The following is a 25,181-nucleotide window of genomic DNA, read 5'->3' on the forward strand; positions in this document are numbered from 1 at the left end:
AGTGCCATTTGGCAGGACCAAGAAGGCAACCTTTGCTGCCATGGTACCCCCTTTTAGATATCATCCCCCTGACTCTTTATAAGGCCTTAAAGTCAATGAGTTTTTCATTGAGGATCTGGAGGTATAGCAGAGCCCATGCAATGGTCGCCTTCATTTGTTGCTGCTAATTATTTTTGTGTTTTTATAGTTGTGCATTATGATGTTTTAACTGTTATTGGCTGAAGAGAATTCTTTGCCTTCCTTTTTTTTACAAGCTAATGGGATCCTATCCTATAAGATTAGGAAGCTAAGGGTTTGTGATACAGCAAATATTATAGTACATTTGAAGAAACAAAATGGATGCCGTAATCTTAAATTACTAATGCCGTCCTGAAACTCTAGAAAAAGAGGCACCTTCCTACACTACTGCTTTCAACATAAAAAACCCCTCACTGATTTAATGTTAAATTCTAAATGCCTAGGCAGGAAAAAACATGTCCACCCTTAATATAAACACCAAGATGGTACGAAGTTCACTTTCAGGACTGTTAGCCACAAGATCCGTCAGCTGTAATAACTCAAAGCATTGGAACATTGTGGTAAATATCAACAAATGTAGTCTAGAAGCTTGAAACAAAATGTTCTACACAGATTTTTCAGTCTGAATTCTTAATACAGATATTCTAGGGGAGTGTCCAAAATAGTAAACTGATATATTCAAGATTGCTGTTCTTCTATGAAAGCCTCATGCCCCATGGAGAACAAAACAGACTACCTCATTCTTTTTATTATGATCTTACCTACATCCTGTTTAAGGGGTCTTGTGTAAATTCTCAAAATGGGACTGATACTTCAAATTACTATCCTTTTCTTATCAAACTCCATGGATGCTTTAACTAAATGTTGCTAAAAATCAGTTTATTATTAAGTACATTTTACAAAATCCAGATATACCCAGTACAAAAAATTAGCAATCGATCATCCTACTATATTTTGGCACAGAATTAAAACATGGTCATTTTAGAGATTTCAGACAGCTATATATCAGGGTGGCTCATAATTCCATCAATAAAATCCCAGTCCGTTCCTAAATTTTTATGATTCCAAAGATTGCTAGAAACTGGATATTTAGCCATATATTAGTAGTTTCCGTATATTAGTAAAACGAATCATGTTCAGCTTTGTTTGGCTGTCCCCGTCTGGTTCACTTCAGGCAGCTTCGTTTGGAGGAAATGGTAAACATGAGGCCAGATTTTGTTGGTCTCTGTTCCAGAAAAAGATTCCAGCACTCCTTTTTGGCTAGAGAGAAGACAAGAATACATTAGTTATTTTTGCACATTAACAGTTTTCTCTCAATTCTTAGATTCTGAGAGTCTAGTATAGATCAATTGGACAGAGGTTTGAAGATGGCCTTGCAGTCAGAAACTCGACTATCTGGCATGTGGGAAAGGCCCTTCTCTTGCACAGCTTCCAGAACACGGAGTGCATTTCCTCCCTAAGAGCCATGTTTAGTCTTCTCTTCCAAGGTTTAGGAAAACGGCCAAAATGCATCTCTTTTGCAAACTTTAATTATACCATTTTAGCACTTAAGTCTTATTTCACTTCCAGCAATTTTATGACTGTGTTTTCTAAGATATATTTTAATGGCTGCAAACCATTTTGACTGTATATCCAAACAGAAAGACAAAGTATAACTTTAATCATCAGTAAAATAATAACCCACAATTGAAAACAGCCCTGCTGATGGAGTAACCAGCAACTTCTGGGAAGATAAAGATACAGGATACAGTCATAACTGTAGATATCATCCCAGCGAGCAGTAGATAAACCAATAAACAATTTCTCAGTAGCAATTGTCTTGCAGGGGCTGGTTAGGAATGAATGAATGAATGCCGGTTCATACATGCGGCGCTTCCGGATGTGCAGGAACAGTCTGCTTCCTGCCGTCCATTTCTTTCTTTTTTGGAGGACCCTGAAAAGGGTCAACAATCACCCTGGAGGGGCGATTACTGAGAGGAGGATTTCCCTGCGATCGCGGAAGGGCGGCAGCCCTCCGCTGGAATCCAGGATCATCTCCTTTGGCCTGAAGAAGAAGAGACCGGCCATAAAGATGGCTGATCACTAAGCCGCTCCCTGCTGAAAGCCAAAAGCACTACCTAGCACTAAGAAGCAATCTGGAGGACCTGAGTGAGCTTTTACCTTTCCTATTCCCTTAACCATTTTCCTGTGGGACTTCCCTGAAAATCATCTTTCCCATTTTTTGAGAAAACGGCGAATATCTACTTTGGGAACAAATCTTAAAGCCTCAAAGCTACAAAAGAAAATTAATTCAGCAAAGAAATTAAACAATTTCATCTGTATTTACTAAAAAGCTTCTATTTGTTGCTGGGGATCCACTATCCTAAATTCTTTCTAAGCTGTGAATTAAGGAAAAAATTTGGACTACTACAAAAGTTCTATATTAATTTGGAAAAAAAAGAAAAGAAAATTCTTACATTGCACATTATATGTTATTGATGACATCTTGTGGCAAAACTTGGTACAGCAAGTAAATTTCCTTTTTCTGTTGTGAGAGCTGACTGAATAACAGAGCTGTCCTTGGCACTATGCTTAAAGATAAGTGTTAGGCATATGATTAAGCCTACCTGGTTGGGTTGGGAATATATAAGCCATGATGTATGATATCACTTTAAATGTGATGATTGGCCAAGGGTGTGTTTGCCTCCCAACGGCCATAAGAGGGAGCTAGGGACGTAGTTTCTCTCTGCTCTCGCTTTTTTTTCACTGTTAGTTACTCTGTTACTGCTATTGTTGGTTTGCTACTGTGTTAAACCTGAACAACTGTATTTTTTACCTTTGGACTGGTAAGAAGACTTTGTATTTGGAATACTCCTTCGACTGTTACTATTGTTTATCTGTTCTTTACACGTGTATGACCTGGACTGTTTATTTTTGACTGTGCTTTGTATTACACCACAAAGTAAAGTATTTTGTTTTTCACACCTCAGTGTATCTGTGTGGTTACTGTGTGAACTTTGCTGCTCTCAGTACCTTTTTTGTCTGTGCAACTTCTTGTTAGCTCAAGGAGATCTCTGCGCAATTCCTGACAATAAGCGTGGGAACACTTGGCACTGAATACAACTCTTCAGGAGGTAGAAAATCTTTGACTATTATTAAAACAGCCTCCATGTAAGATTTAACTGCAAACAACAACAAAATGGATGAATACATCCCACCACTTGATTATAAACTGATACTGGACACGATTTTGGCAATGACAGAGCAAATTAAAGCCAAACTGCAAGAAAAATCTGACAACGTAAAGCCACCAAATCAAATTTTGACTTTAAATGAGGAAAAGATAATTCAAAACCAAATAGAAGTGGAAACTAACACTAAAATAGGAGATTTCAAAGAACAACAAAAGCAACCTACAGAAAACCTTAAAGTCCAAACTTTAATGGCAACTACAAAACTTACAAGCCAAAAAGCAACAGCACCTGAAGAAAGCAACACCAAGAGTGAAGACACTAAAGGCCTTCAAATACACTATATTGAGAATTCAATTAATCAAATGACAACCATAATACCAGCTACTACTTTCTACCTAACCCAGATAGAATTGGAAAAACAAAAAGATTTGACTGATTTAATGACAACTATATCAACCATCAAAAACTGAATTATCAAAGCAAAAATTCAATGGTTACAAAGGGGACATCCTCCTTGCAAAACTGACATTTGGATACGCTCCCTGGATTCAAATAAGCGGTATAGAAAGAAAGGAAGATACATTTGAGAACTTAAAGATGCCAAGAGGGAAGCATGATTGGCACAAAAGGAAGGCAAGAGTTAGATTTAAAAAAACTGAACTTGTTTCTCTTTTGGGATTCCTAAAGAAAGACTATAAAAATATCTTTCTATGGATTAAGGGGAATCTCTAAAAAATATAACTGATTTTACATTTAGCTTTTAGATCTGTAAAGAAAAACAAAAGTAAGCTTTTAGAATATAACTCCAAACTATATTATAGAACTTGGAATGACATATCAAAAGATAGCGTTTTAATAATTGATGTACGGTCAAGATGACTTATAGAATATTCAGTGGTTACTATTGAACTATAGTATAGAACCTAGAATTTTATATATAAAAGATAGTATTTTAATAATTGTTGAACGGTTAAGACAGAAAATATATTTCTAATTGGTGATTTGTTAAGAGGAAAACTAGACTTTAATGGTAAAACATAAGAATGTTTTGTAATGAATAATGTAAGTTTTATAGACAAAAGAATTATTCTTTATTGAAATAGGGAATTGTGGGTTACCCCAAAATTAAGATTTTTCTCATATACTATAGGCTATTCTAGAATATCCTATTGCAATTAGATAAAATTTAAAAACAGGATATTGTTATGTATTAGTGAAAATATATTTTGAATTTTATTAATTGACTAGGTTATGACTAGAAGTGTACTATAACTAAGGGAATTAGAGAGGGCATCTCTGTTGATGTAACCTGAACTATTTACAACTGGTCATTTCTTTTAACTACCCAACCACCATATTGTTTCACAAATACATGTATATGTAAATATTAAAAAATCAATAAAACTTGTATAAAAATGAATTAATGAACCTTTATTGTCAAAGTACAACCATGTATACATTGAGATTGGCTGAGCCTCCCTTCGTCCCCCCCAAATCACAGTGACAACAAACCCTCCAGCTTATTACACCATATGAGTTAATTGCACAACACACACAAGTCAATCATACATAAAGTTTATAAATTATTTCCCATTCAAGAGCCTAACAGCCCATGGATAAAAGCTGTTCTTCAGCCTGTTGGTACGGCTGGCTATACTCCTATATCTCCTACCCGATGGTAGGAGAGTAAAGAGATACCGTCCAGGGTGTGAGTCATCCCTGAGAATTTTCCTCACTCTTCCAAGGCAGTGAGCCCTGGCGGTGTCATCCAGTGGTGTCAGGGGCAGCCCACAATGTCTTGTGCTGTGCTCACCACCCTCTGTAATACTTTCCTATCTGCGGCTGTCAGACCAGCATACCAAACCACAATACAGTACGAGAGGACGGTCTCTATAGCAGATTGGTAAAAGAGGGTCATTAGCCGTTGTTCTACCCTGTTCTTCCGCAAGACCCTGAGGAAGTGGAGTCTCTGTTGGGCCTTTCTGGCCACCTGGGTAGTATTACCTTTCCAGGTACGATCTTCACAGAGTGTTGTGATTCAGGGTCAGCCTGTGGGTTCGGCATTTGGGTTGGACGACTCAGAGGAGGAGGAGGGGATGTTGGAGAGGTTGCTGAGGGGGTTGGAGAGCTTGCTGATGAGAGCCCTCAGCCAGGCCCCTCCCACCTGGTCACGACGCAGACCCAGCTGTGTGAGCCTGACAGCGTGGATGAAGATGACCCACAGCTGGCCCTGTTCAAGGACGCCCGACGCAGGAGGCAGTCAATCAGGAGTAAACAGAGGAAGGCAATGGGGCACCTCGGAAGGAGGCAGAGAGAAGCCACGCCCTGAACTGTATAAAAGGGGAATGCGTGGGAGGGCTGGTTTGCTGAAGGCAACCGTTTGAATAGTTCCTGTTTCATGGTTCGTGTTTGCTCTCTTTGCTCTGTTTATGTTTTTATGTTAATAAATTTGGCAGGCTTAGTTCCAGCCTCTTGCCTTCTTGTAAAAGGGGTTGTCCCTGCCTTATCTGCAGGGCCGGTAGCAGGCTGGTACAGAACACAGAGGTAGACTCCCAGAAATTTAAAGGAGGAAACTCTCCACACAGCCCTGCCCCCGATGTAAAGTGGGGCAGGTTCCTCTTTTTTCTAGCACCATCTCTTTCATCTTGCCAATGTTCAGGTGCAAGTTGTTGTTGAAACACCATATGGATAGTTTTTGTACCTCCCCCCTGTATGCTGTCTCATCCCCACCTGTAATAAGACCCACTACAGTGGTATCATCTGCAAACTTAATTATCGCAGTAGATGGGTCGGATGATACACAATCATATGTGTACAATGAGTACAGGTAGGGGCTAAGCACGCAGCCCTGTGGTGAGCCAGTGCAAAGCTTCAGGGGGGTGGATAAAAGAGACCCGACCTTCACTGTTTGTAACCAGTCCCTGAGAAATTCTTGAATCCAATCGCAGATAGAGGGGGAAAATTTCAAGTCAGTCAGCTTTTCAATGAGAGTGCTTGGCAAAATGGTGTTGAAAGCCGAGTTGTAATCAACAAAAAGCATCCTAACATAGCTTCCAGGTTTCTCAAGATGGCTTGCTACAGAATGTAGAGCAGTAGCTATGGCATTGTCTGTCAGCCTGTTCCCCCTGTAGGCAAATTGATGTTTGTTGAAATCCAGTGGGAGGCATGTCCTAAGATGTTGGAGAACCAGTCTTTTGAAGCATTCCATGACTACAGACGTTGCAACAGGTCTGTAGTCATTCAGGGACTCAACTGCAGTTTTCTTTGGGACTGGGACAATAGTAGCTGCTTTCAAGCATGATGGTACACAGGCCGTTTGCAAGGAGATGTTAAAGATCATTGTCAGGACCCCTGCTAATTGGTCGGCACAGTTCTTAACCACTATCCCCAGCACCCCATCTGGGCCTGTGGCTTTGCTGGGATTCACAGCCTTCAATACAGTTCTCACTTGGTCTTCGAACAGGGTGAGTTGCTGAGAATCAGAAGGCCGACCAGCAGAGGCTACAGGGTCTGGTCTTTTCACCTCGTAGCGAGTGAAGAAGATATTCAGCTCCTCTGCCAACGAGGCATCGGTATTAACCGTGTTCCTCGTACTGCACTTGTGGTTGGTCCTTGCCACACTTGCTTTAGATTGTTGTCTGCTAGGTGGTTCACCTTGTGTTTATATTGTTGTTTAGCCATCCTAATGCCTCTTCTGAGATTTGCCCTGGCCTCTCTGTATGTGTCCCTGTCCCCTGCCTTAAAAGCAGAATCCCGGTCTCTCAGGAGTGTTCGTACCTCTGCAGTCATCCAGGGTTTGCAATTCCCGTAAACTCTAATGCACTTTTCTGTTGTCACACTATCAGTGCATGTTTTAATATAAGAGAGTACGGCATCCATGTATACATTCAAGTCTTGATCTTCGAATATACTCCTGTCAGTGGTTTCAAAGCAGTCCTGCAACTGAGTGAAAGCACCCACTGGCCAGGTTTTGACCCTTTTCGTGACTGCCTGAGTTCTTTTCCTGAGAGGGACATACTTTGAGCACAACAGGAGTGAAAGATGGTCAGATGTACCCAGGTGGGGGAGAGGGAATGCTCTGTATGCCTGTTTCAGATTAGAGTACACGCAGTCTAAAGTGTTCTTCCCTCTGGTGGAAAATTGCACATACTGTACAAACTTGGGGAGAACAGAAGTTACTGTAACCACTGGCCAAGTCCTGTTTGTTGGTTGCCAGAGGACAGTGTTCATGCAATATGGTTTGGCTGGTGCACAAATCCAAGTGATTCCATGACAGGGTTGAGTTGACTCTAACGAGGACACTCAAGCAGTGAGTGAGCACGCACAGTTCCATTTGCGCAAGCGGAAGGCGTTCACTTGGGAACTCCATTTGAGCAAGCAGGTGCACGCCCCCACCGCTCGCGTAGATGGAGCTGTGTGCGCGCACACCCGCTGCTTGCATGGGACCATACCCTCTCCCACTCCCTGCTGGTCTGCAAAGCTGGAAAGATTAGAGACCCCTGCTCTAAAGTACCTTTCCTACAGCCTACCTCTATGACACCGAAGAACTCAGCAAGGATAATAATAATAATAACAACTTTATTGTCACTTTGTACACCAATCAGCATACATCAAAATGAAATTTCATTGCATACAGCTCTCAAAGGGCCACCATCTCCAATCTACACTCCTTGTTCATGGCCAGCTCAAGTTTCAGATCGTCCAGTTTAGTCTCTAGGGAGCAAACGATGGCAAACAGGACAGACGAAAACGGAGCTCCATGTGGTTTAGCTCTCAAATTAGCTTGTATTCCTGCAGGACAACCTTGCCTCCTTTCCTTTTTCTGATCCTGTCTCTTCCACCTTTTCCTTAAAGGGGCCTCGCTCCTTTTTGCTCCTGGAGCACGCTGCTTCTGCCACCGCCTCCAACTCCTCCAAAAGCCTCTCTCCCTTCCTCTGGGCCTACCGACAGCCTCATCCAGTTCCTTTGTCCATAAGCCCCGGGACCTCTCCTCCTCTGCCTCCTTCGGAAACAGCCCTGATTTGCAACAGAATCCATTGCTGTGCCAGCAATCAGATCTTGCTGCCGGCAGAACAATTTCAAGAAGCGCAAATTTTAACGGTCTCACCAGTTCTGAAACAGCTTACATTCCTTAAATGTATCTTCTCTTATCCCAGTTATGATACAACAGGAATAACTGTACTGTCTTGTCATGTTTGTTCTGTTTTCAATATCCTTCCTCCTCTAGGCCACTGGGCATTTTTCCTCTTGTCAACTCTTTTATTTCTAACTCATTCAGATTGATACACAGCAACAGAAAAAGAACAGATATTTAAATTCAGATATCCTTGACTTACGAATGGTCACTTAGTGACCTTAGAAAGATGCAATGGACTCCCCCAAAGGTACCCATTCCCAAGCTCTGATAGCCATCCCTCCCCACGGTCATGTGACTGCATGGTGGGCATTCAGCAACTGGCTCACAGTCATCTGACTACATTTTATGACATTTTTGCTGAAAACCCGCATTTACTTCTATTTTTTTTTTGGCAAAAACAGTGCCTACTGAACAATGGGTATGCCACAAAAAGAGGTTGGGTCACATGGTAATCTGCTTTGCGACAATCATGACTTACGACTGTAATGGACAGGCTTCATTAGGGTTATAAATTGAGGACCACCTGTACAGACAGCAATGAGAGAAAGCAAGATGTTTCTTATTCCTCTTTTGCTCCTTTGGGGTCTTCAAGTCAGTTTTGATTCTGGATGTCTTATATGGAAAAGACATCTCGTGTTTTTTTTCAGAATTAGTTTGCAACTGTCTTCTTCCTAGGGCTCAGAGAGAGTGATTGGCCCCAAGCCACTCATCTGGCTTCATGCCTAAGGCAGAACTAGAACTCGAAGAGTCTCCTGGTTTCCAGTGCAGTGCCCTTAATCACTATATCAAAAAGCTTATCTTTCTACTGATGCAAAATTTAAAGACTCCATCTGAAAATATGAGAGCATGGATATAATCAAACATGAGCATGGAGGAGGAGCATGGAAAAGAGTGCAAAGGCAGGAGATAATAGTATTATTCTTCATAATAGAACATCGGCAGGAGTTAGAAAGGGATTAAGAGGGATTACAGGGGTGCAAAATCAATACACAGTCACGAGACACCCCATTCTTAGTTATACAGATTCAGATGTAAACACAGACTCCATAACAGCTTCTCTGTTTTTTCCTAAACCAGTGGTTCCCCAACATTTGTGGCTTGGCAGCCTGGCGGGGGGAGGGAGGGGAACTGGGCCATGTGAGCGATGGGCTGGTGCACATACGCACATGCAGCTCTACTTGCACAAGCAGCGGGCTGACACACGCATGTGCATGCAGCTCAACTTGTGCAAGTTGACCTGTACACATGTGCATGCATGCCAGCCCACTGCTCATGCAAGTCAAGCGTGTGTGTGTGTGTGTGTGTGTGTGTGTGCATGCCAGCCTGCCAATCGCATGGCCTGGTTGCAAATAGGCCTAGTAGTGGGCCACGGCCTGGAGGTTGGGGACCCCTGTCCTAGACCACCCCATGAATTGGAAGACAAAAATCCATGTGTAGGCTTCTTTTCTCACTGTTTGCATAGCACATCTGAAACATCCCTAAGTTGTGGCCAAGGTGTTAAAGAGAAAGTGTTAGACTAAATATTGCACACTGAAATGTGCTTACCGGTAATACTCCAGGACAGGTTTGGTTTCTGCTTCATAAGATTTCAATCTCTTCATAATCGTTTCCGGTTTATCATCATCACGCTGAACAAGAGGCTCTCCTGTGTGATCATCACAGCCCTGTTTATGGTAAAAGGAAAATTCCCTACTATGAACAATAGCAGTTTATATCAATCCCGCCAAGACTGAGTGGCTGTGCGTATCGGCATCTTGGGCTAACCAGATTATTCCACCTTTAACGATGGGGGGTGAGGTGTTACCCCCCGTTGATAGGGCTCGCAACTTGGGCGTCCTCCTGGATTCACGGCTCAATTTTGAAGATCATATAGTAGCCGTGGCCAGGGGGGCTTTTGCCCAGGTTCGCCTGGTGCGCCAGTTGCGACCCTATCTGGACCGAGATGCCCTACGCACAGTCACTCATGCGCTCGTGACCTCCCGTCTAGACTACTGCAACGCTCTCTACATGGGGCTGCCCTTGAGGACCACTCGGAGGCTTCAGCTGGCGCAGAATGCGGCCGCACGAGTTGTGATGGGGGTTTCCCGATATTCCCATGTAACACCTCTACTCCGCGAGCTGCATTGGCTTCAGGTTGCCCTCCGGGTGAGATTCAAGGTGCTGGTGATGACCTATAAAGCTCTGAATGGCTTGGGTCCGGGATATCTGAGGGAACACCTGCTGCCGGCATCAAGTTCCCTTCGTCCAGTGCGCTCACACAGGGAGGGTCTTCTCAGGGTGCTGCCGGTAAAAGATTGCCGGCGGATAACACCCAGGGGGAGGGCCTTCTCTGTGGGTGCGCCTGCCCTCTGGAACCAGCTGCCCGTGGAGCTTAGGACCGCCCCTGACCTTCGTTCATTCCGCTGGGACCTGAAGACCTGGCTCTTTGAGCTCTCCGGCCCAGGCTGAGAATTTTTAACTGGGGTTTTATTTAAGGGATAATTTAATCTTTTTAAATTGTTTTTTAACTTTTGTATTTTGTACTGTTTGATTTTAAATACCCTGTAAACCGCCCTGAGTCCTTCGGGAAAGGGCGGTATATAAATTTAATAAAATTAAAAAATTAAATTAAATTAAATTAATCATGACCTTCGTTCATTCCGCTGGGACCTGAAAACCTGGCTCTTTGAGCTCTCCGGCCCAGGCTGAGAATTTTTAACTGGGGTTTTTAATTCTAGGGATAATTTAATCTTTTTAAATTTGTTTTTAACTTTTGTATTGGTTGTTTTAATGCCCTGTAAACCGCCCTGAGTCCTTCGGGAAAGGGCGGTATATAAATTTAATAAAATAAAATAAATAAAATAAATATACCTATGAGTTTTCTTCTATGGAATCTGCGCGCTATCTGGTTTTTGAATTATGCCATAAGCTGCTACTCCTGCCTACATTTTTACAGGCCATATTCTTTATTTTTGATAAATATTCAGCTTCCGTGCAATATTCCAAGAAATCTTTTGAGCAATTAAGAGACAGTTTTAAAATATTGGGCAGGAGAGAATGATGGTTTCTATGGCAATGAAAAGGCTGTATTGTATGACATGATCTTTCAAAAAGATATGTCCAATCTTTCTTAATGCTAACGTTGTTACTATTATTACAAAGTTTGATCACTGCTGATTTCTACAAAACACTATTATTGTATGTATAAGAGTATAGAAACAAAACTGTTAAGTTGGTAAAAAAAATCAAGTTATGAACTGAACAAGATTGGCTTTATGGAAGTATTACTGACATACCATAAGGTAAATTGTCTTGTAACATCTGCAACATTTTCCGTTGTTCTCCATAAAATCCCTAAATGAATATTTTAAAGAATAATAGCTGAAATCTCATGTTAGTTCATTTCAGCCATTTTAAAATGATTTTTATTTTTAAGTCTGAGGCCTAAGGTTCTCAACCCAGCAGGCTGATACTTCTATTTCCTTTTTAATTACCAATAGTACACAGTTTCTGGAAGTGAAAAGTGCCAATTTATGTCCCTACATTGTGATGATTGCAAAAGATGAGCAATTTTCAAACTAAACATGAAGAAGCAACACATATTGTCCAAATATTGTTAAATCATGCCAGCTATGATTAATAGTTTACCCATCACAACAGAAGAGAAGCAACTCTTAACTCTAATCCCAGCCTAGCTCACAGAATTATTTAAAGACAACACAACTCTATTTTGATTACAATCATAATGGACTTTTTTCAGGGATTAGCAACAGATAGAAGCAGCCAACATTTAGCACACATTTGCCCAGTTCAGCAGCTGGCTGGAAACTATGGGATACGATGTGCCAGTTGGTGAACACTGTTGGTTTGAGCAGCAGATAGCTTTCAATATTTGTTTTTGCATGGCTGCACTAGATATAGACAAAACTTACAGAGACTTTGGGAGGGTTGAATTCAAGATTGTACACCCTGCCACTAGCAGGATGAATCCAGCGTGCAGTCAAACGTTGCTTGATGGTCTCAAAAGGAACATCTAAAACGATCACGGTGTCAATTGGGCACACCTTATCCAGCGATTCAGCCTGTGGGACAGTCCTGGGGAAGCCTATGAAAGAAACAAAATGCCACTGTAGATAGCTAAAGGTACAGAAATAAGCTGTCACTAAGATGGGGCCCAGAGGAACTAAAGAGCCTCTTGTTGCAGGTGAAGAAGGAGAGTGCAAAAGTTGGCTTAAAACTTAACATTAAGAAAACCAAGATGCTTCTGGGGAGGAAAGCCATGGCAAATCTAAACAGCACACTAAAAAGCAGAGACATCACCCTGCCAACAAAAGTGCATATAGTCAAGGCTATGGTCTTCCCAGTTGCAATGTATGGCAGTGAAAGTTGGACCATAAGAAAGGCTGAGCGCCAAAGAATTGAGGCCTTTGAACTATGGTGCTGGAGAAGACTCCTGCGAGTCCCTTGGACTGCAAGGCGATCAAACCGGTCAGTCCTAGAGAAGATCAACCCTGACTGCTCCTTAGAAGGCCAGATCCTGAAGTTGAAACTCAAATACTTTGGCCACCTAATGAGAAGGAAGGACTCACTGGAGAACAGCCTAATGCTGAGAAAGATTGAGGGCAAGAGAAGAAGGGGACGACAGAGAATGAGGTGGCTGGATGGAGTCGCTGAAGCAATAGGTGTGAGCTTAAATGGACTCCAGAAGATGGTAGAGGACAGGAAGGCCTGGAGGAACACTGTCCATAGGGTCGCGATGGGTCGGACACGACTTCGCAATTAACAACAACAAGATGGGGCCCAGTCAGGCTGATAGCAGCAGCTGAGGGGTTTTTTCTTTGATTAATGTTTTCAGTAACTAGATTTTGTTTGTGTTTTTTTGTATCCCATCTTTACTATTTTTATAAACAACTCAAGGCAGTGAAGATATTCAATACACCTGCCTTCTCTTATTTACCTCACAACAACAATAACCCTGTGAGAGAGAGTGACTGGCCCAAAGTCACCCAGCTGGCTTTAATGGCTAAGGTGGCACTTGAATTCAGTCTCCTGCCTTCAAACCTTGTGCCTTAACCACTGGACTAAACTGGCTGTCTTTGATTAATGTTTCTAGTTCTTCGTTTTTAGCTCTTTAATGTTTAGTCTTTAATAGAATGTTTTTAGTTCTTTAATGTTTCTTTGATTAATGTTGCTAGTTCTTGAAGGAATAAAGAAACCTATGCAAGTACAGCCTGATAAGAGAACTGGTTCAAACATGCCAAGGACAAGGATTCTCATTTCTTGTACACAGACTTGAACTTTAGTAACTTGCAAACTCATTATAATGTTAGGCCTCCTGAATATGTAGATAAGCATTAACAAGATCATATTAAGAAATTATGGGATGTTTCATGCTACATGCTAGAACCTCTGAGATATGTCAAATGATATTAACCAAAGAACTCACTCCAAACCCTATATGACTGAAGTGAAGTGCTTCTCTACATGAGTTGTTCTTGGTGCTCTCTGAGCCAGGATGTTTTCTTGCTGACTTTTCATTACCCAAATTAGGTAATATCATCTGATGATGTTACCTAGTTTAGGTAATGAAACACCTGCAAGAAAACAACCAAACTCAGAGAGCACCAAGGACCCCTCATTTCAACCCTGAGTGACAAATACTCTCCTTTATTGATTCTCCATCTTTCTAAGGGGCTCTTCAAATGAGTGGCGTGTCCTCTTCGTTTGTGTAGATAAATATTAAGAGTACCGTATTTTCCGGCGTATAAGACGACCCCCGACTTTTGAGAAGATTTTCAAGATTTTTCGTCTTATACGCCGGAAAATACTTACATGCCAGTTGCCAAGTGTCCGACACAAGCCCGATTCAGACCCGTCTGATGCAGATGATGCAAAGCCCTACCGGTTTCCACCTGACGCCGGACGGCTCCGCTGATGCTGCCTCAAGAGGGAAGAGCGTGAGGTGCCTGCCACGGCTCCCCAAGGGCTCCTTAGGAGCCGGGGAGCGCGCGCGTGCGCAGGACTGCCCTGCCAGCTCCCGCCAGACGCCAGCCTGCCCTGCTTCCTCCACAGTGAGAGGGGAGGGCGTGCCTTCCCGGGCTCACTGACTTGCAGCCAAGCCGGAGCCGAAAGGGGCTTTTCCTTCCACCCACCCTTTGGAATAGACGCAAGAGCTCCCGGGGTCTGGCGTTTGCAAGGGGGAGGGGAAGGGGCTGAGAGGCTCTTGGGGGTGGGAAGGGAGAGTCACGTTGGAGGGGGGACTGGACTAAGGAAGCTTGAAGTTGCTTTGCAAGAATGGGGGCGCTCGATTGATTTATGTACTATTTTCCGGCGCATAAGACGACTGGGCGTATAAGATGACCCCCCAACTTTTGAGATGATTTTCATGGGTTAAAAAGTCGTCTTATATGCCGGCAAATGCGGTAAATTTTTAGTCTACATTTCTGGCTCAGGTTGTATTTGGGCAAAGCACACCAGACTAATATCTGCCAATGTTTCTGGCAGGGGTCCCCAACCCCGGGTCGTGCAAACAAGCAAAGCCCAATCCGTGGGATGTAGGCAGCGTGCGAAACCATGCCTCTCCAGTCCATGGAAAAACCTCTTTCTTCAGAATTGGTCCCTGGTGCCCAGAAGGTTGGGGGCCGCTGCTTTATGGCTAACATACCTTTGCTTTTCTCTTGCCTGAATATGGCTTGGCCTGTTTATTAATTGGAAACATTTGTACCCAAGTTCCAAAATAGGTATATTTTGGAATATTCCCATGTAGCACTGCAGCATTTCATTAAAAATGCAGTATCCTGATAGTTTCTATTTCTATGTAACACTACAATTGAGAAATATTCAATGACATTTCAACTGAAATGCAATCAGACCATCGCCACATCTAACCAGATCTGAAAATCCACCTTGTCCTTGGTGTGTGGGACAGCATGTGCATATTTACCCAGTATCCCTTATGCTGGCTAAGCATATGGTTCAGATTGCAACTGAAAGTGCTTTTTTCATCTTTTAAAACTATCATAATCTGAGCCACCTTATCTTACACAGACTGTTTTGCCAAGCATTGCAGCATTCTCAGTAATAACCATAACTCTCTAAGAAATTGTGACAGTTAAAGGCCATGTAACCAGGAGTCTTCTTAGTTAGGGAAAGGCAACTTTAACTAACCCGGTGACAGTTGGTGGTATTATATACTATAAGTGCTTTTGCCTACTAGTTTCTCACAGAATGCCACACTAAGGAACACATGGATGGTTTCAGTACGTCTTTTCCTATATCCTTAATCTTCATTATTTTCATATCCATAGTTTACTGAAAGTTTAGGTCATTTAGAAAGCTTCTGGACCTTCCTGTCTGCCCTTTGCCCTTTGTTCATGTCCGCTTCATGCTCCTAAACCCAGGAACATCAGAAAAGACTCAGGATCAAAGGCCTGTAGGTCTATTCCATGTAATGCAAGGTTTGGTTTAAAATACTTATATGGCTGCCCACCTTACTCTGAGCGGCTCACCACCCAAAAATAAAAATGAACAATGAAAGAAAATATTGCCACCAAAAAGACCTGGTACCAAAATTAAACTTCCCCATGCAGCTAAGGGAGGCCTAGAACTCAGTCTTTTCATTAAACTAGACATACCCAATTCCTGTAACCGTTCTTCATATGTTTTAGCCTCCAGTCCCCGAATCATATTTGTTGCTCTTCTTAGTCCTCCTGTAAGCTGCCTTGAGGTCCTCGTGAGCGAGTAGGCAGCAACATAAATTTTCCAAATAAATACTGCAAGGAGGAAGGTAAGCCAGCAGCTCCTGTCTCGCCTGATCTCTACAGCCCAACTTCACAAAGAGAAGCTCACTTCCGGTTATGTCAGGGTCCCTAAAAGCTATCAGAAACTCCTTGATAACAAACAGTCTAACTGTTCAATACCTTATCATTAACTAACCTTCTATGCTTAACATATTGGATTCACTAGCTGGAAACTACCCTTCATTGACAGAAGGTACAATGCAGGTTCTCACCATCCAGCAGCACATGCTTTTGATCTAGCGTTTTCAGCTCACTCAGCATCAGCTGGGTCATGATGTCATCGGGAATCAGTTGCCCTTTTTCAATATATGACTTAGCCAGTATGCCAATTTCTGTGGAAGCAAGAACAAACAGAAAAATCTTAAGGAAGTGGGGGTTTGCATGTAATTGTGTTATAGTTTTATTTTGTTTTGCTCTCACTCAACATTCATCTTTTATTGGTGAGAAAATGAGCAAAAAAAACCAACACATTTTTCCCAGAGAATCAAGTCTTATTATAGGACTACACCTGAAGGCTGCTATCGCACTATGGATGAGCACATTCAGTAAAAGTTAAAGAAATATAGGCCAAAAAATATCCTCTCGCAAAACAAAAATCAAACTGTATCCTTGCTCAAAATAAGCATTCCTCAAATTAACGCTTTTTCTAATTCAGTATTTATGGATGGCAGATATCTTGTTCCTCTTTCCTTTCACAGGTGAAATCTTTGCTTTTTGGCTCCTATAGCTAATTCATTTCCTTCCTCTCCTTTTACATTTACAGACTGTTCAATTCCATCTACTGCCCCGTTCAGGTCACTGCATTAAATTTTCATTTTGTTTCATTGGACATTTTCCAGATCAACTACTTAATAGGCTCTTAAAGTTGTTTATGGCCATGCAGCTTGGTTTGGAAGTATTCCACAACTCAGGATGATTTTGACTTCTAAATAAACATTGGTAGATCAAATAGGGCGCTAATGAATTATTGTGATTTACTTTGGAACTTAAGTGATTATAAAGAAAGCCTACTTACACAATCATACTTGCAAAGTGGCTGTCATAATAATATCCATTACATGTTTACATTACATGTTTCCTTTTGAATAACATGCCTTCCCACTCTATCGCTGTTTAGTTTTAACTGCATCATTTCAGTTATAACTTTTATCACTTGCTTCTGATTCTGGCTTATTGGGAAATCAAGAAGCCAAGGATTCCAATTTGAAAGAAAAGTTAAACAAATGATAACTATAAACCTGGAGAGCTGCATGGGCATTTAGTTGCTTCCACTGACAGAAGGAGTCAGGCAATTTAGTGTGATGCTTCAGCAAAGAGCAGGAAATGCACATAATAATCTCACATAAATTCTTGAAAGCGCATTTCCCTGAACTTAGTGGCATTTCCTCCAACCTTTTGAACACCAGGGACCGATTCTGAGGAGAGAGGTTTTTCTGCGGACCGGAGGGGGCGTGGATTCACATGCTACCTCCATCCCGTGGATTGGGCTTAGCTTGTTTGCACGGCCCAGTTTCTGGTATGCCACGGCCCCGGTTCAGAGACCGGGGGTTGGGAACCCCGGTCTAGGCCATCTAACCATTGAAGTGCAGCACAATTTACATGAAATGATGAACAGTAATAATTTTCCTCATTTTCCATTTCCTATATGCTAATCTTTCACAAAACGCAATGCAAAAACCTCATTATCACCTCATTGTCTTATAGAGAAAGGAGAGCTCATGAATTGCTCAAATAACATCTTCTTTCCTGCCCTAAGAACATTCTAAATCTTTGCTCCCTTGTCTTCCTTCTCTGTTACTAAACATACTTTCTGCAACCGCTAACATACTCCAGAAACAGCAAGACTTTAAACTTAGCAAAGTCACAGATGTTAACCTTTAAGTGTCAGTACAAGTAAATGTTTAACTTATATGAACTTGGAACTATTTAAACTGGCTTCAGGGCGTGCAGAGGAAATTCTGCAGTCAAAACATGGAATATGACTTTATGCTAGTCTTTAGAAATCTATAAAGTCCAGTACATACCTATTACTTTGGATTTGTTCACATATTCATTCATATTTAAAGCTTTTTTCTACCTATTTATAATACTGTTATAGATTCACTGTGGAAAAATGAGGTTATACTGCAATTTAAAAATAATCTCAAGTCTGTTTCACCATGCTATAATACAGGTGAAACTCGAAAAATTAGAATATCGTGCAAAAGTTCATTTATTTCAGTAATGCAACTTAAAAGGGGAAACTAATATATGAGATAGACTCATTACATGCAAAGCAAGATAGTTCAAGCCGTGATTTGTCATAATTGTGATAATTATGGCTTACAGCTCATGAAAACCCCAAATCCACAATCTCAGAAAATTAGAATATTGTGAAAAGGTGCAATATTCTAGGCTCAAAGTGTCCCACTCTAATCAGCTAATTAAGCCATAACACCTGCAAAGGGTTCCTGAGCCTTTAAATGGTCTCTCAGTCTGGTTCAGTAGGAATCACAATCATGGGGAAGACTGCTGACCTGACAGTTGTGCAGAAAACCATCATTGACACCGTCCATAAGGAGGGAAAGCCTCAAAAGGTAATTGCAAAAGAAGTTGGATGTTCCCAAAGTGCTGTATCAAAGCACATTAATAGAAAGTTAGGTGGAAGGGAAAAGTGTGGAAGAAAAAGGTGCACAAGCAGCAGGGATGACCGCAGCCTGGAGAGGATTGTCAGGAAAAGGTCATTCAAAAGTGTTGGGGACTTTCACAAGGAGTGGACTGAGGCTGGAGTCAGTGCATCAAGAGCCACCACACACAGACGGATCCTGAACATGGGCTTCAAATGTTGTATTCCTCTTGTCAAGCCGCTCCTGAACAACCAACGTCAGAAGTGTCTTACCTGGGCTAAAGAAAAACAGACCTGGTCTGTTGCTCAGTGGTCCAAAGTCCTCTTTTCTGATGAGAGCAACTTTTGCATCTCATTTGGAAACCAAGGACCCAGAGTCTGGAGGAAGAATGGAGAAGCACACACTGCAAGATGCTTGAAGTCCAGTGTGAAGTTTCCACAGTCTGTGTTGATTTGGGGAGCCATGTCATCTGCTGGTGTTGGTCCACTGTGCTTCATTAAGTCCAGGGTCAACGCAGCCGTCTACCAGGAGATTTTGGAGCACTTCATGCTTCCTTCCGCAGACAAGCTTTATGGGGATGCTGACTTCATTTTCCAGCAGGACTTGGCACCTGCCCACACTGCCAAAAGCACCAAAACCTGGTTCAATGACCATGGGATTACTGTGCTTGATTGGCCAGCAAACTCGCCTGACCTGAACCCCATAGAGAATCTATGGGGCATTGCCAAGGCTTAAGGAGTGTATTTAAGCAGGCTTAAGGTGAGTGTCCTCCAGAGTTTTGCAACAGTTGGGTAGCTTTCTTGCTAAGGTTAGTGTCCTCCAGAATTTAAGGATAGATGTGTAGCTATGTAGCTAAGGTTAATGTCCTCCAAAGTTTGGGGAGAGTTGTGTAGCTTTCTGCTAAGTTAGTGTTCTCCAGAGTTTAGGGACAGTTGTATAGCTATCTTGCTGACCCTGAGCAAAAGGATCCAGTTAGGTTTCCATATCTTGCGCACATTGCTTGAATACAATGAGTGTTTATCAATTAGAAAATTATCAATTAGAGATTTTCAATTTTCTCTGGGAGAAAAACCACAGTGCTACATTTTTGTTGCTACATTGTTCTATTCTTTGTTGAATCAAAATTGTCAAATTTGCACAACTTTGCAAAAAGAAAAGAACCTGAGGCCTTCTGAAAAGCACAGCTTCCACCAGAATGCAACAAAGCAGATCCACGTGCCAATTTCAAAGTCAGTCAGTCCTGCCTCCCTCCTTAATGCTATATTAGGAGCACGTGGGGCCACTTGGAACAATTTGGAGCAGACCCTTTGCAATGGGACAAAAGAACAACAGTAAAGTCCCAGCCAAGCACCAAACAGTAATTGCATATGCACTTTTGCCAAATAAAGCTTTCATACTGTTCTGTTAAAAGTGAAGGGCTGTTTTTTGGGTTGGGATCTCTTTAGCATTAATGGCCTTGTGTACTACAACGAACCTTTGTAATGGCATTCTCACAAGGGTTATGGATTAACAGCAGCAGGCATCTAGCAATCATAAAAGAATTTATGACTTTATTCCACAACTTTGTTTTGGAAATGAAATCAAATGCAGACCTTAATACAAGGGATGCAGAGTCTGTCTTAGATGAATATTTTTCAGCCAAATGTTGCTATACTTGAATATAGTCAAGGGAGGATAGCATCCATCTCTAAAGCCAGCTTGCACATCCGCCTCTATTTGTTGTGTTGATTTTAACACAGAGCTTTCTTATGCTTAGAGGCTGATGAGTCTATAGCAGGCAGTTCACAAGTGCCCTCTTTATAAACAAGCACTCTAATTAATGGTTAGGCCCCTGTTGTTGGGCATTTGTGTGGTACAATCCAGGTAGATGAACAGAGGAGAAAATACCAAGGCCCATTATTCCAAATTATGGCATAAGACTTTGGCAGCAGTAAAATCATTATCTGGGGTTTATTAGGCTTGAACAATTTTATGAGGCCTGTTGTTTCAGAGCTTGTATAAAAAAAACCCTGCGAGGACTTGTCTAGGAAGTCTCTGAGAATCTCAGACACAATGTCATGTAGAAAAGGCTTAACTAGGGAGCTGGTTAATATTAGGTTCTACTTTAGATTCAGGTAAATTTTCTTCCCCATATAAAACCCTAAAACAGAGATCCCCAACCTTTTGGGCACCAGGCACCGGTTCCATGGAGAGAGGTTTTTCCACGGACCAGAGGGGACATGGTTTTGTGTGCTGCCTGCATCCCACAGATGGGGCTTTGCTTGTTTGTGCGGACCGGTTGCTGGCATGCCGCGGCCTGGTACCGGTCCACGGACCGAGGTTTGGGGATCCCTGTCCTAAAAGCATTTCCCCATTCTGTATCTGGTATAAGGTAAGGAATTTATTAATTGAATGGAAAGCAATCAGGTGCTAACATTAGGCTTAAGATGCTGCTATTAAATGTAGTTGGGAAGCCTCAGGTTATTTATTCTAGTTTTTTTTCTCTCTGATCTTGCATATAAAGCTAAATCATCCATAGCGATTTTAAAATACATAATCAGTTCATTCTTAGCCCTAGGTACTCCTTGCTAAATCAGGACTAAGGGGCAAGCTTTTCTTTTAGAGTTTTTCTATTCCTTGATATTTGAGCAGACAGTACTGGATAGAGTGACAATATTTGATAATGTACAGTTTCCAGGACAACCTTTAATTACTGTAAAGTCTATCTGCAATGCTACTTCAGAACAGTGTGACTCAGACATCGCCACTTTGTAAGTCCATCTAGCACCAACTAGCCCCAGCTCCAGATCAAATCCCATGTTAGCCAGTGGATCCATTTCCAGAAATAGGTTATCCAAAGCTGTTATCCCTGGGATACTAGGAAGGTGATCAAATTCAGATCGACTATTTAGGTAAAATTTTTGTATAAACGTTGGCAACATTAAGACTTGTGGATTTCAACTCCCATGCTGGCTGGAGAATTCTGGGAGATGAAGTCCACCAGTCTTAAAAGTTGCCAAGGTTGGACACCCCTGATTTAGATTATAGTGTAATCAATTAAGAGAAGCCTTTTCCCCACGCAGTGATGGAATCTGTCAGTGTTCCATGCCATGTTGAAATATTAAGATAGTGCATGCTAGAAAACATGCTAAATATATCTCCACAGTATACACACATATGTTGCCTCTTCAGGAAGCTTGATGGCTTGCACTACAAGCACTGGGAAAATATGAGAAAGCTTATGGTTAATATAACAAAATAGACCTCTGAGGACCACAATGAATTTCCACTTGCTGTGCCAGAGACTTGGTCCTTCATCTATTAAACATGTATGTGGGCTTGGTTCAAGTTCTTCAATGAGGTGAAACAGTGAAAGTGAAACACACACAAAGAAGAGCTGGTAAATTAAAGCACTTGTAATTACATTCATTAAATACATTTAATTACAATACTGGTGTTTTAATGATAGTTGGGAAAGGATTATTGATGGGAGTTACATACATTGCCGAATGTAGAGGGATGGAATAAATAAATGTTGGAGAAATTAAAAACCCAAAATCCACATGAAGAGAATACTGTTACAAGGCCTGCCAACCAAAGCTTCATGTAATTACTTGCAAACTTAATTCTAGGAAGCCTTGCAATTACTTTCAACTATTTTGTAACCCTTCCCTTTCAGAATCTCAAATCTAGATCAACCAGGGCTTGGTTCACATTTAACACTAGGCTAGGGAGCTGAGCGTCTGGCTTCGCATAGTCTGCAAATGTCGAGTGTTCAATAAACCATGGCTTAGCCCAGGGGTAGGCAACCTCGGCTCTTTTATGACTCATGGACTTCAACTCCCAGAATTCCTGAGTCAGCAAATGTATTGGCATAGCTGACTCAGGAATTCTGGGAGTTGAAGTCCAAGCAGTGGCGTAGCGTGGGGGGTGCAGGGGGGGCCGGCCGCACCGGGCGCAACATCTGGGGGGGCGCCCATTAAGCTCGCCGGAGGGGGACGATTCCGCTTCGCCGAGGGTCGGTGGTAGTGGGGGGACGGCAGCCGGTCAAGCCCGGCCACGCGTCCGATCCCGCCGCCGGCACCGGCACCTCTCCGTCCGCCGACGCCCCGTTGGGATCAGGCCAAGGCGCGTTGGGACGGGGCAAAGAGAAGAGCAGCGCCGCTGCCGCCCTTTCCGTGCCGGATTCGCACCCGGGGCCAAAAAAAAACCAAACAAAGGCGCCAAGGAGGGCCTGCTCAGCGGCGCTTCGGAAGGCCCGAGTGGGCTCTGCCGCTTCGTCTCCGCGATCGCGCGCGAAGCCAAGCTGGGGATGGAGGCAGCCGGCAAAGGCTCGGCTTACGAGCCTCGCGGAAGATCAGCCACTCACTTGCGGGAGGGGCGGAGCGGGACGCCGCAGTGTCCACGTGGCTCCCCGCCGTGGTTAATCCCCGCTGCACCTGCGGCTGCCATGGCGGGGGAAAAGGAACGGCGGGTTAAGTTTTCGAGGGACGAGTTACTCGCCTTTTTTTTATTTCCCTCCACCCCACCCCACCCCACCCCGCTCGCTTCTTTTTCCCCAGGGAATCTGAAGCTACTTTGCGCACATCAAAAGCCTTGAGTATTTGCGGCTGAACTCTGAAAATCGCTGACCCGAAGGCAGCCCTCTCAAAGCACCAATCCAAACGGAAGCGGGGGGGGGGGCAGAGATTCATTCGCCCCGGCCCACCTTTATTCAGGGAGGCGTGCATCACACACCAATTGTTTTTTATTTAGGGTTTTGATGAACACACAAGGGGAGCAATAGTCGTCCCTGGCATTCCTTTAAGCCAGTGGTGTAGCGTGGGGGGGTGCAGGGGGGCCGGGCGCAACATCTGGAGGGGCGCATTAGATGCATTTTACTTTAATTACATCAGTATTTTCATAACAAACAATACATGTGCTTAGGGGGTAAGGGTTTCTTTAACTAATCTAGTGGAAGAGACTCGAGTGTTAAAATCCACGGGTTGGGGGCGCAAATTACTTGCCTTGCCCCGGGTGCTGACAACCCACGCTACGCCACTGAGTCCAAGAGTCATAAAAGAGCTGAGGTTGCCTACCCCTGACTTAGCCCAATAGAGCTTAGCCCAATAGGTGAACCGAGCCACCTGAATACCAGGCTTGCCCAAAACATGTTTTCCTTTCCCACTCTTTGCCAGAAGAGCAGATATTATCGTTGAATTTTTGTGGTTTTTTTTTTTAGATAAGAGCGACGACAAGCAAACCAGGTCTGCCGTCTCTGAAACTGATCCGTTTTATATACTGGCGTCCTCGCTCGCTTTCCTTACCGGTCTTCCTGTTCATGTTGTCCCTCAGGATGTCTCCGCTGGAGAGATGCTTCAGGGCGAAGTGCTGGACGATGCGGGAAGACACGGTGCCTTTCCCAGAGCCGGGGGCCCCCATGATCAGCGCCCGCATCAGCGCCGCCCGCACCACCATGGCGGGATGGGAGGAAAGCCAAATCCCAGCGTTCCCCTCCCTCCCTCGGCTTGCAGCGGCGCTCGCTACGCCCCCAGCATCTCCACCGAAGGGCCCGGGCGGTCACGGCCTCGTCCCGACAGGTACCCCAGCTCAACAACTCAGGAAAATGGGCGTCTCCGCAGCCTGGTCGACGAGGCAGCCAGGAATGACTCCTCCCCCAGCGGCAAGGCCGCTCCTCCGAGCTGCAAACAGGCCTCGCTGCAAAGGAGGGGTCAGCGGGGCTCCGGTCCCTCGTTTGACCGCTCCGGTCTACAAGTCTTTCTCTCTTTCTTTCTTTCTTTTTCTTCCTTCCTTCCTACTAATGCCACGGATATCACACACTTATACAGTAATTCACCGTCAGTCAGTTATCAGATCTGACCTGCAAAAACTCAGGACAACCAACATGGTAGCAAGAAGTTTGTTTTTTATTTCATTGTATTGGGTCCGTTCTGGCCAACCCAAAATGAACGGCAATGGAGGAGGATAGTTGCTTTCTTAAATATAAAGTAAAGAGATGAATATGGGACTAAAAGGTTTCACTTAGCATTTGAATAAGTATTGATGTGATATTTATATTGCTTGTAGTTATTTTATAAGAGTTAAAGTGCGATAGATTTAATAGTTATTGTTTGCATATGGTAGATTATGATTGTTTTTACTGTTATACCTTGTATTTAGCTCTGGGAAGTCGGGGAGGGAGGGAGTTGGGAGGGGTGTTGTTTTGTTTTGTTAAAAATAAAATGTACTGTAAAACTTTTCAATAAAAAAAAGAGATGATGTTTGCAACGTTTCTGTCTGGCTGCGCATTATTAGAGCCTGAGATTTACTGTGTTCAGTTATCTCTCAGGCCTAATGTATTAACTCTCCAGGAATTTGACTGAACGTTGAAGTCAGTTGGTTGCTTTGAGAATATCTGCCTCCAGTTCACTCCTTTCACAACATATAAATCAGCTTGTTATGGAAATAAGGTAATTGAAATATAAGCCATAATCATAAACTTTATGTGAGC

The 25,181-nt window shown here is 43.0% G+C and overlaps 1 protein-coding gene across 1 annotated transcript; it reads right to left on the minus strand.

The window, feature by feature from the left end:
• Positions 1-880: 880 nt before the first annotated feature.
• Positions 881-25,181, minus strand: AK3 (adenylate kinase 3). Its single transcript, XM_081317134.1, has 5 exons — positions 23,998-25,181; positions 16,319-16,438; positions 12,240-12,412; positions 9,874-9,992; positions 881-1,278 (listed from the first exon to the last, which is right to left on the minus strand). Exons 1-5 carry the CDS (start codon positions 24,146-24,148, stop codon positions 1,155-1,157), a joined length of 687 nt encoding a protein of 228 aa, XP_081173260.1. The 5' UTR covers positions 24,149-25,181; the 3' UTR covers positions 881-1,154.

This window comes from Vipera berus (assembly GCF_964194415.1).
Source record: "Vipera berus genome assembly, chromosome: 2".
Classification (NCBI taxonomy): Eukaryota; Metazoa; Chordata; class Lepidosauria; order Squamata; family Viperidae; genus Vipera; species Vipera berus.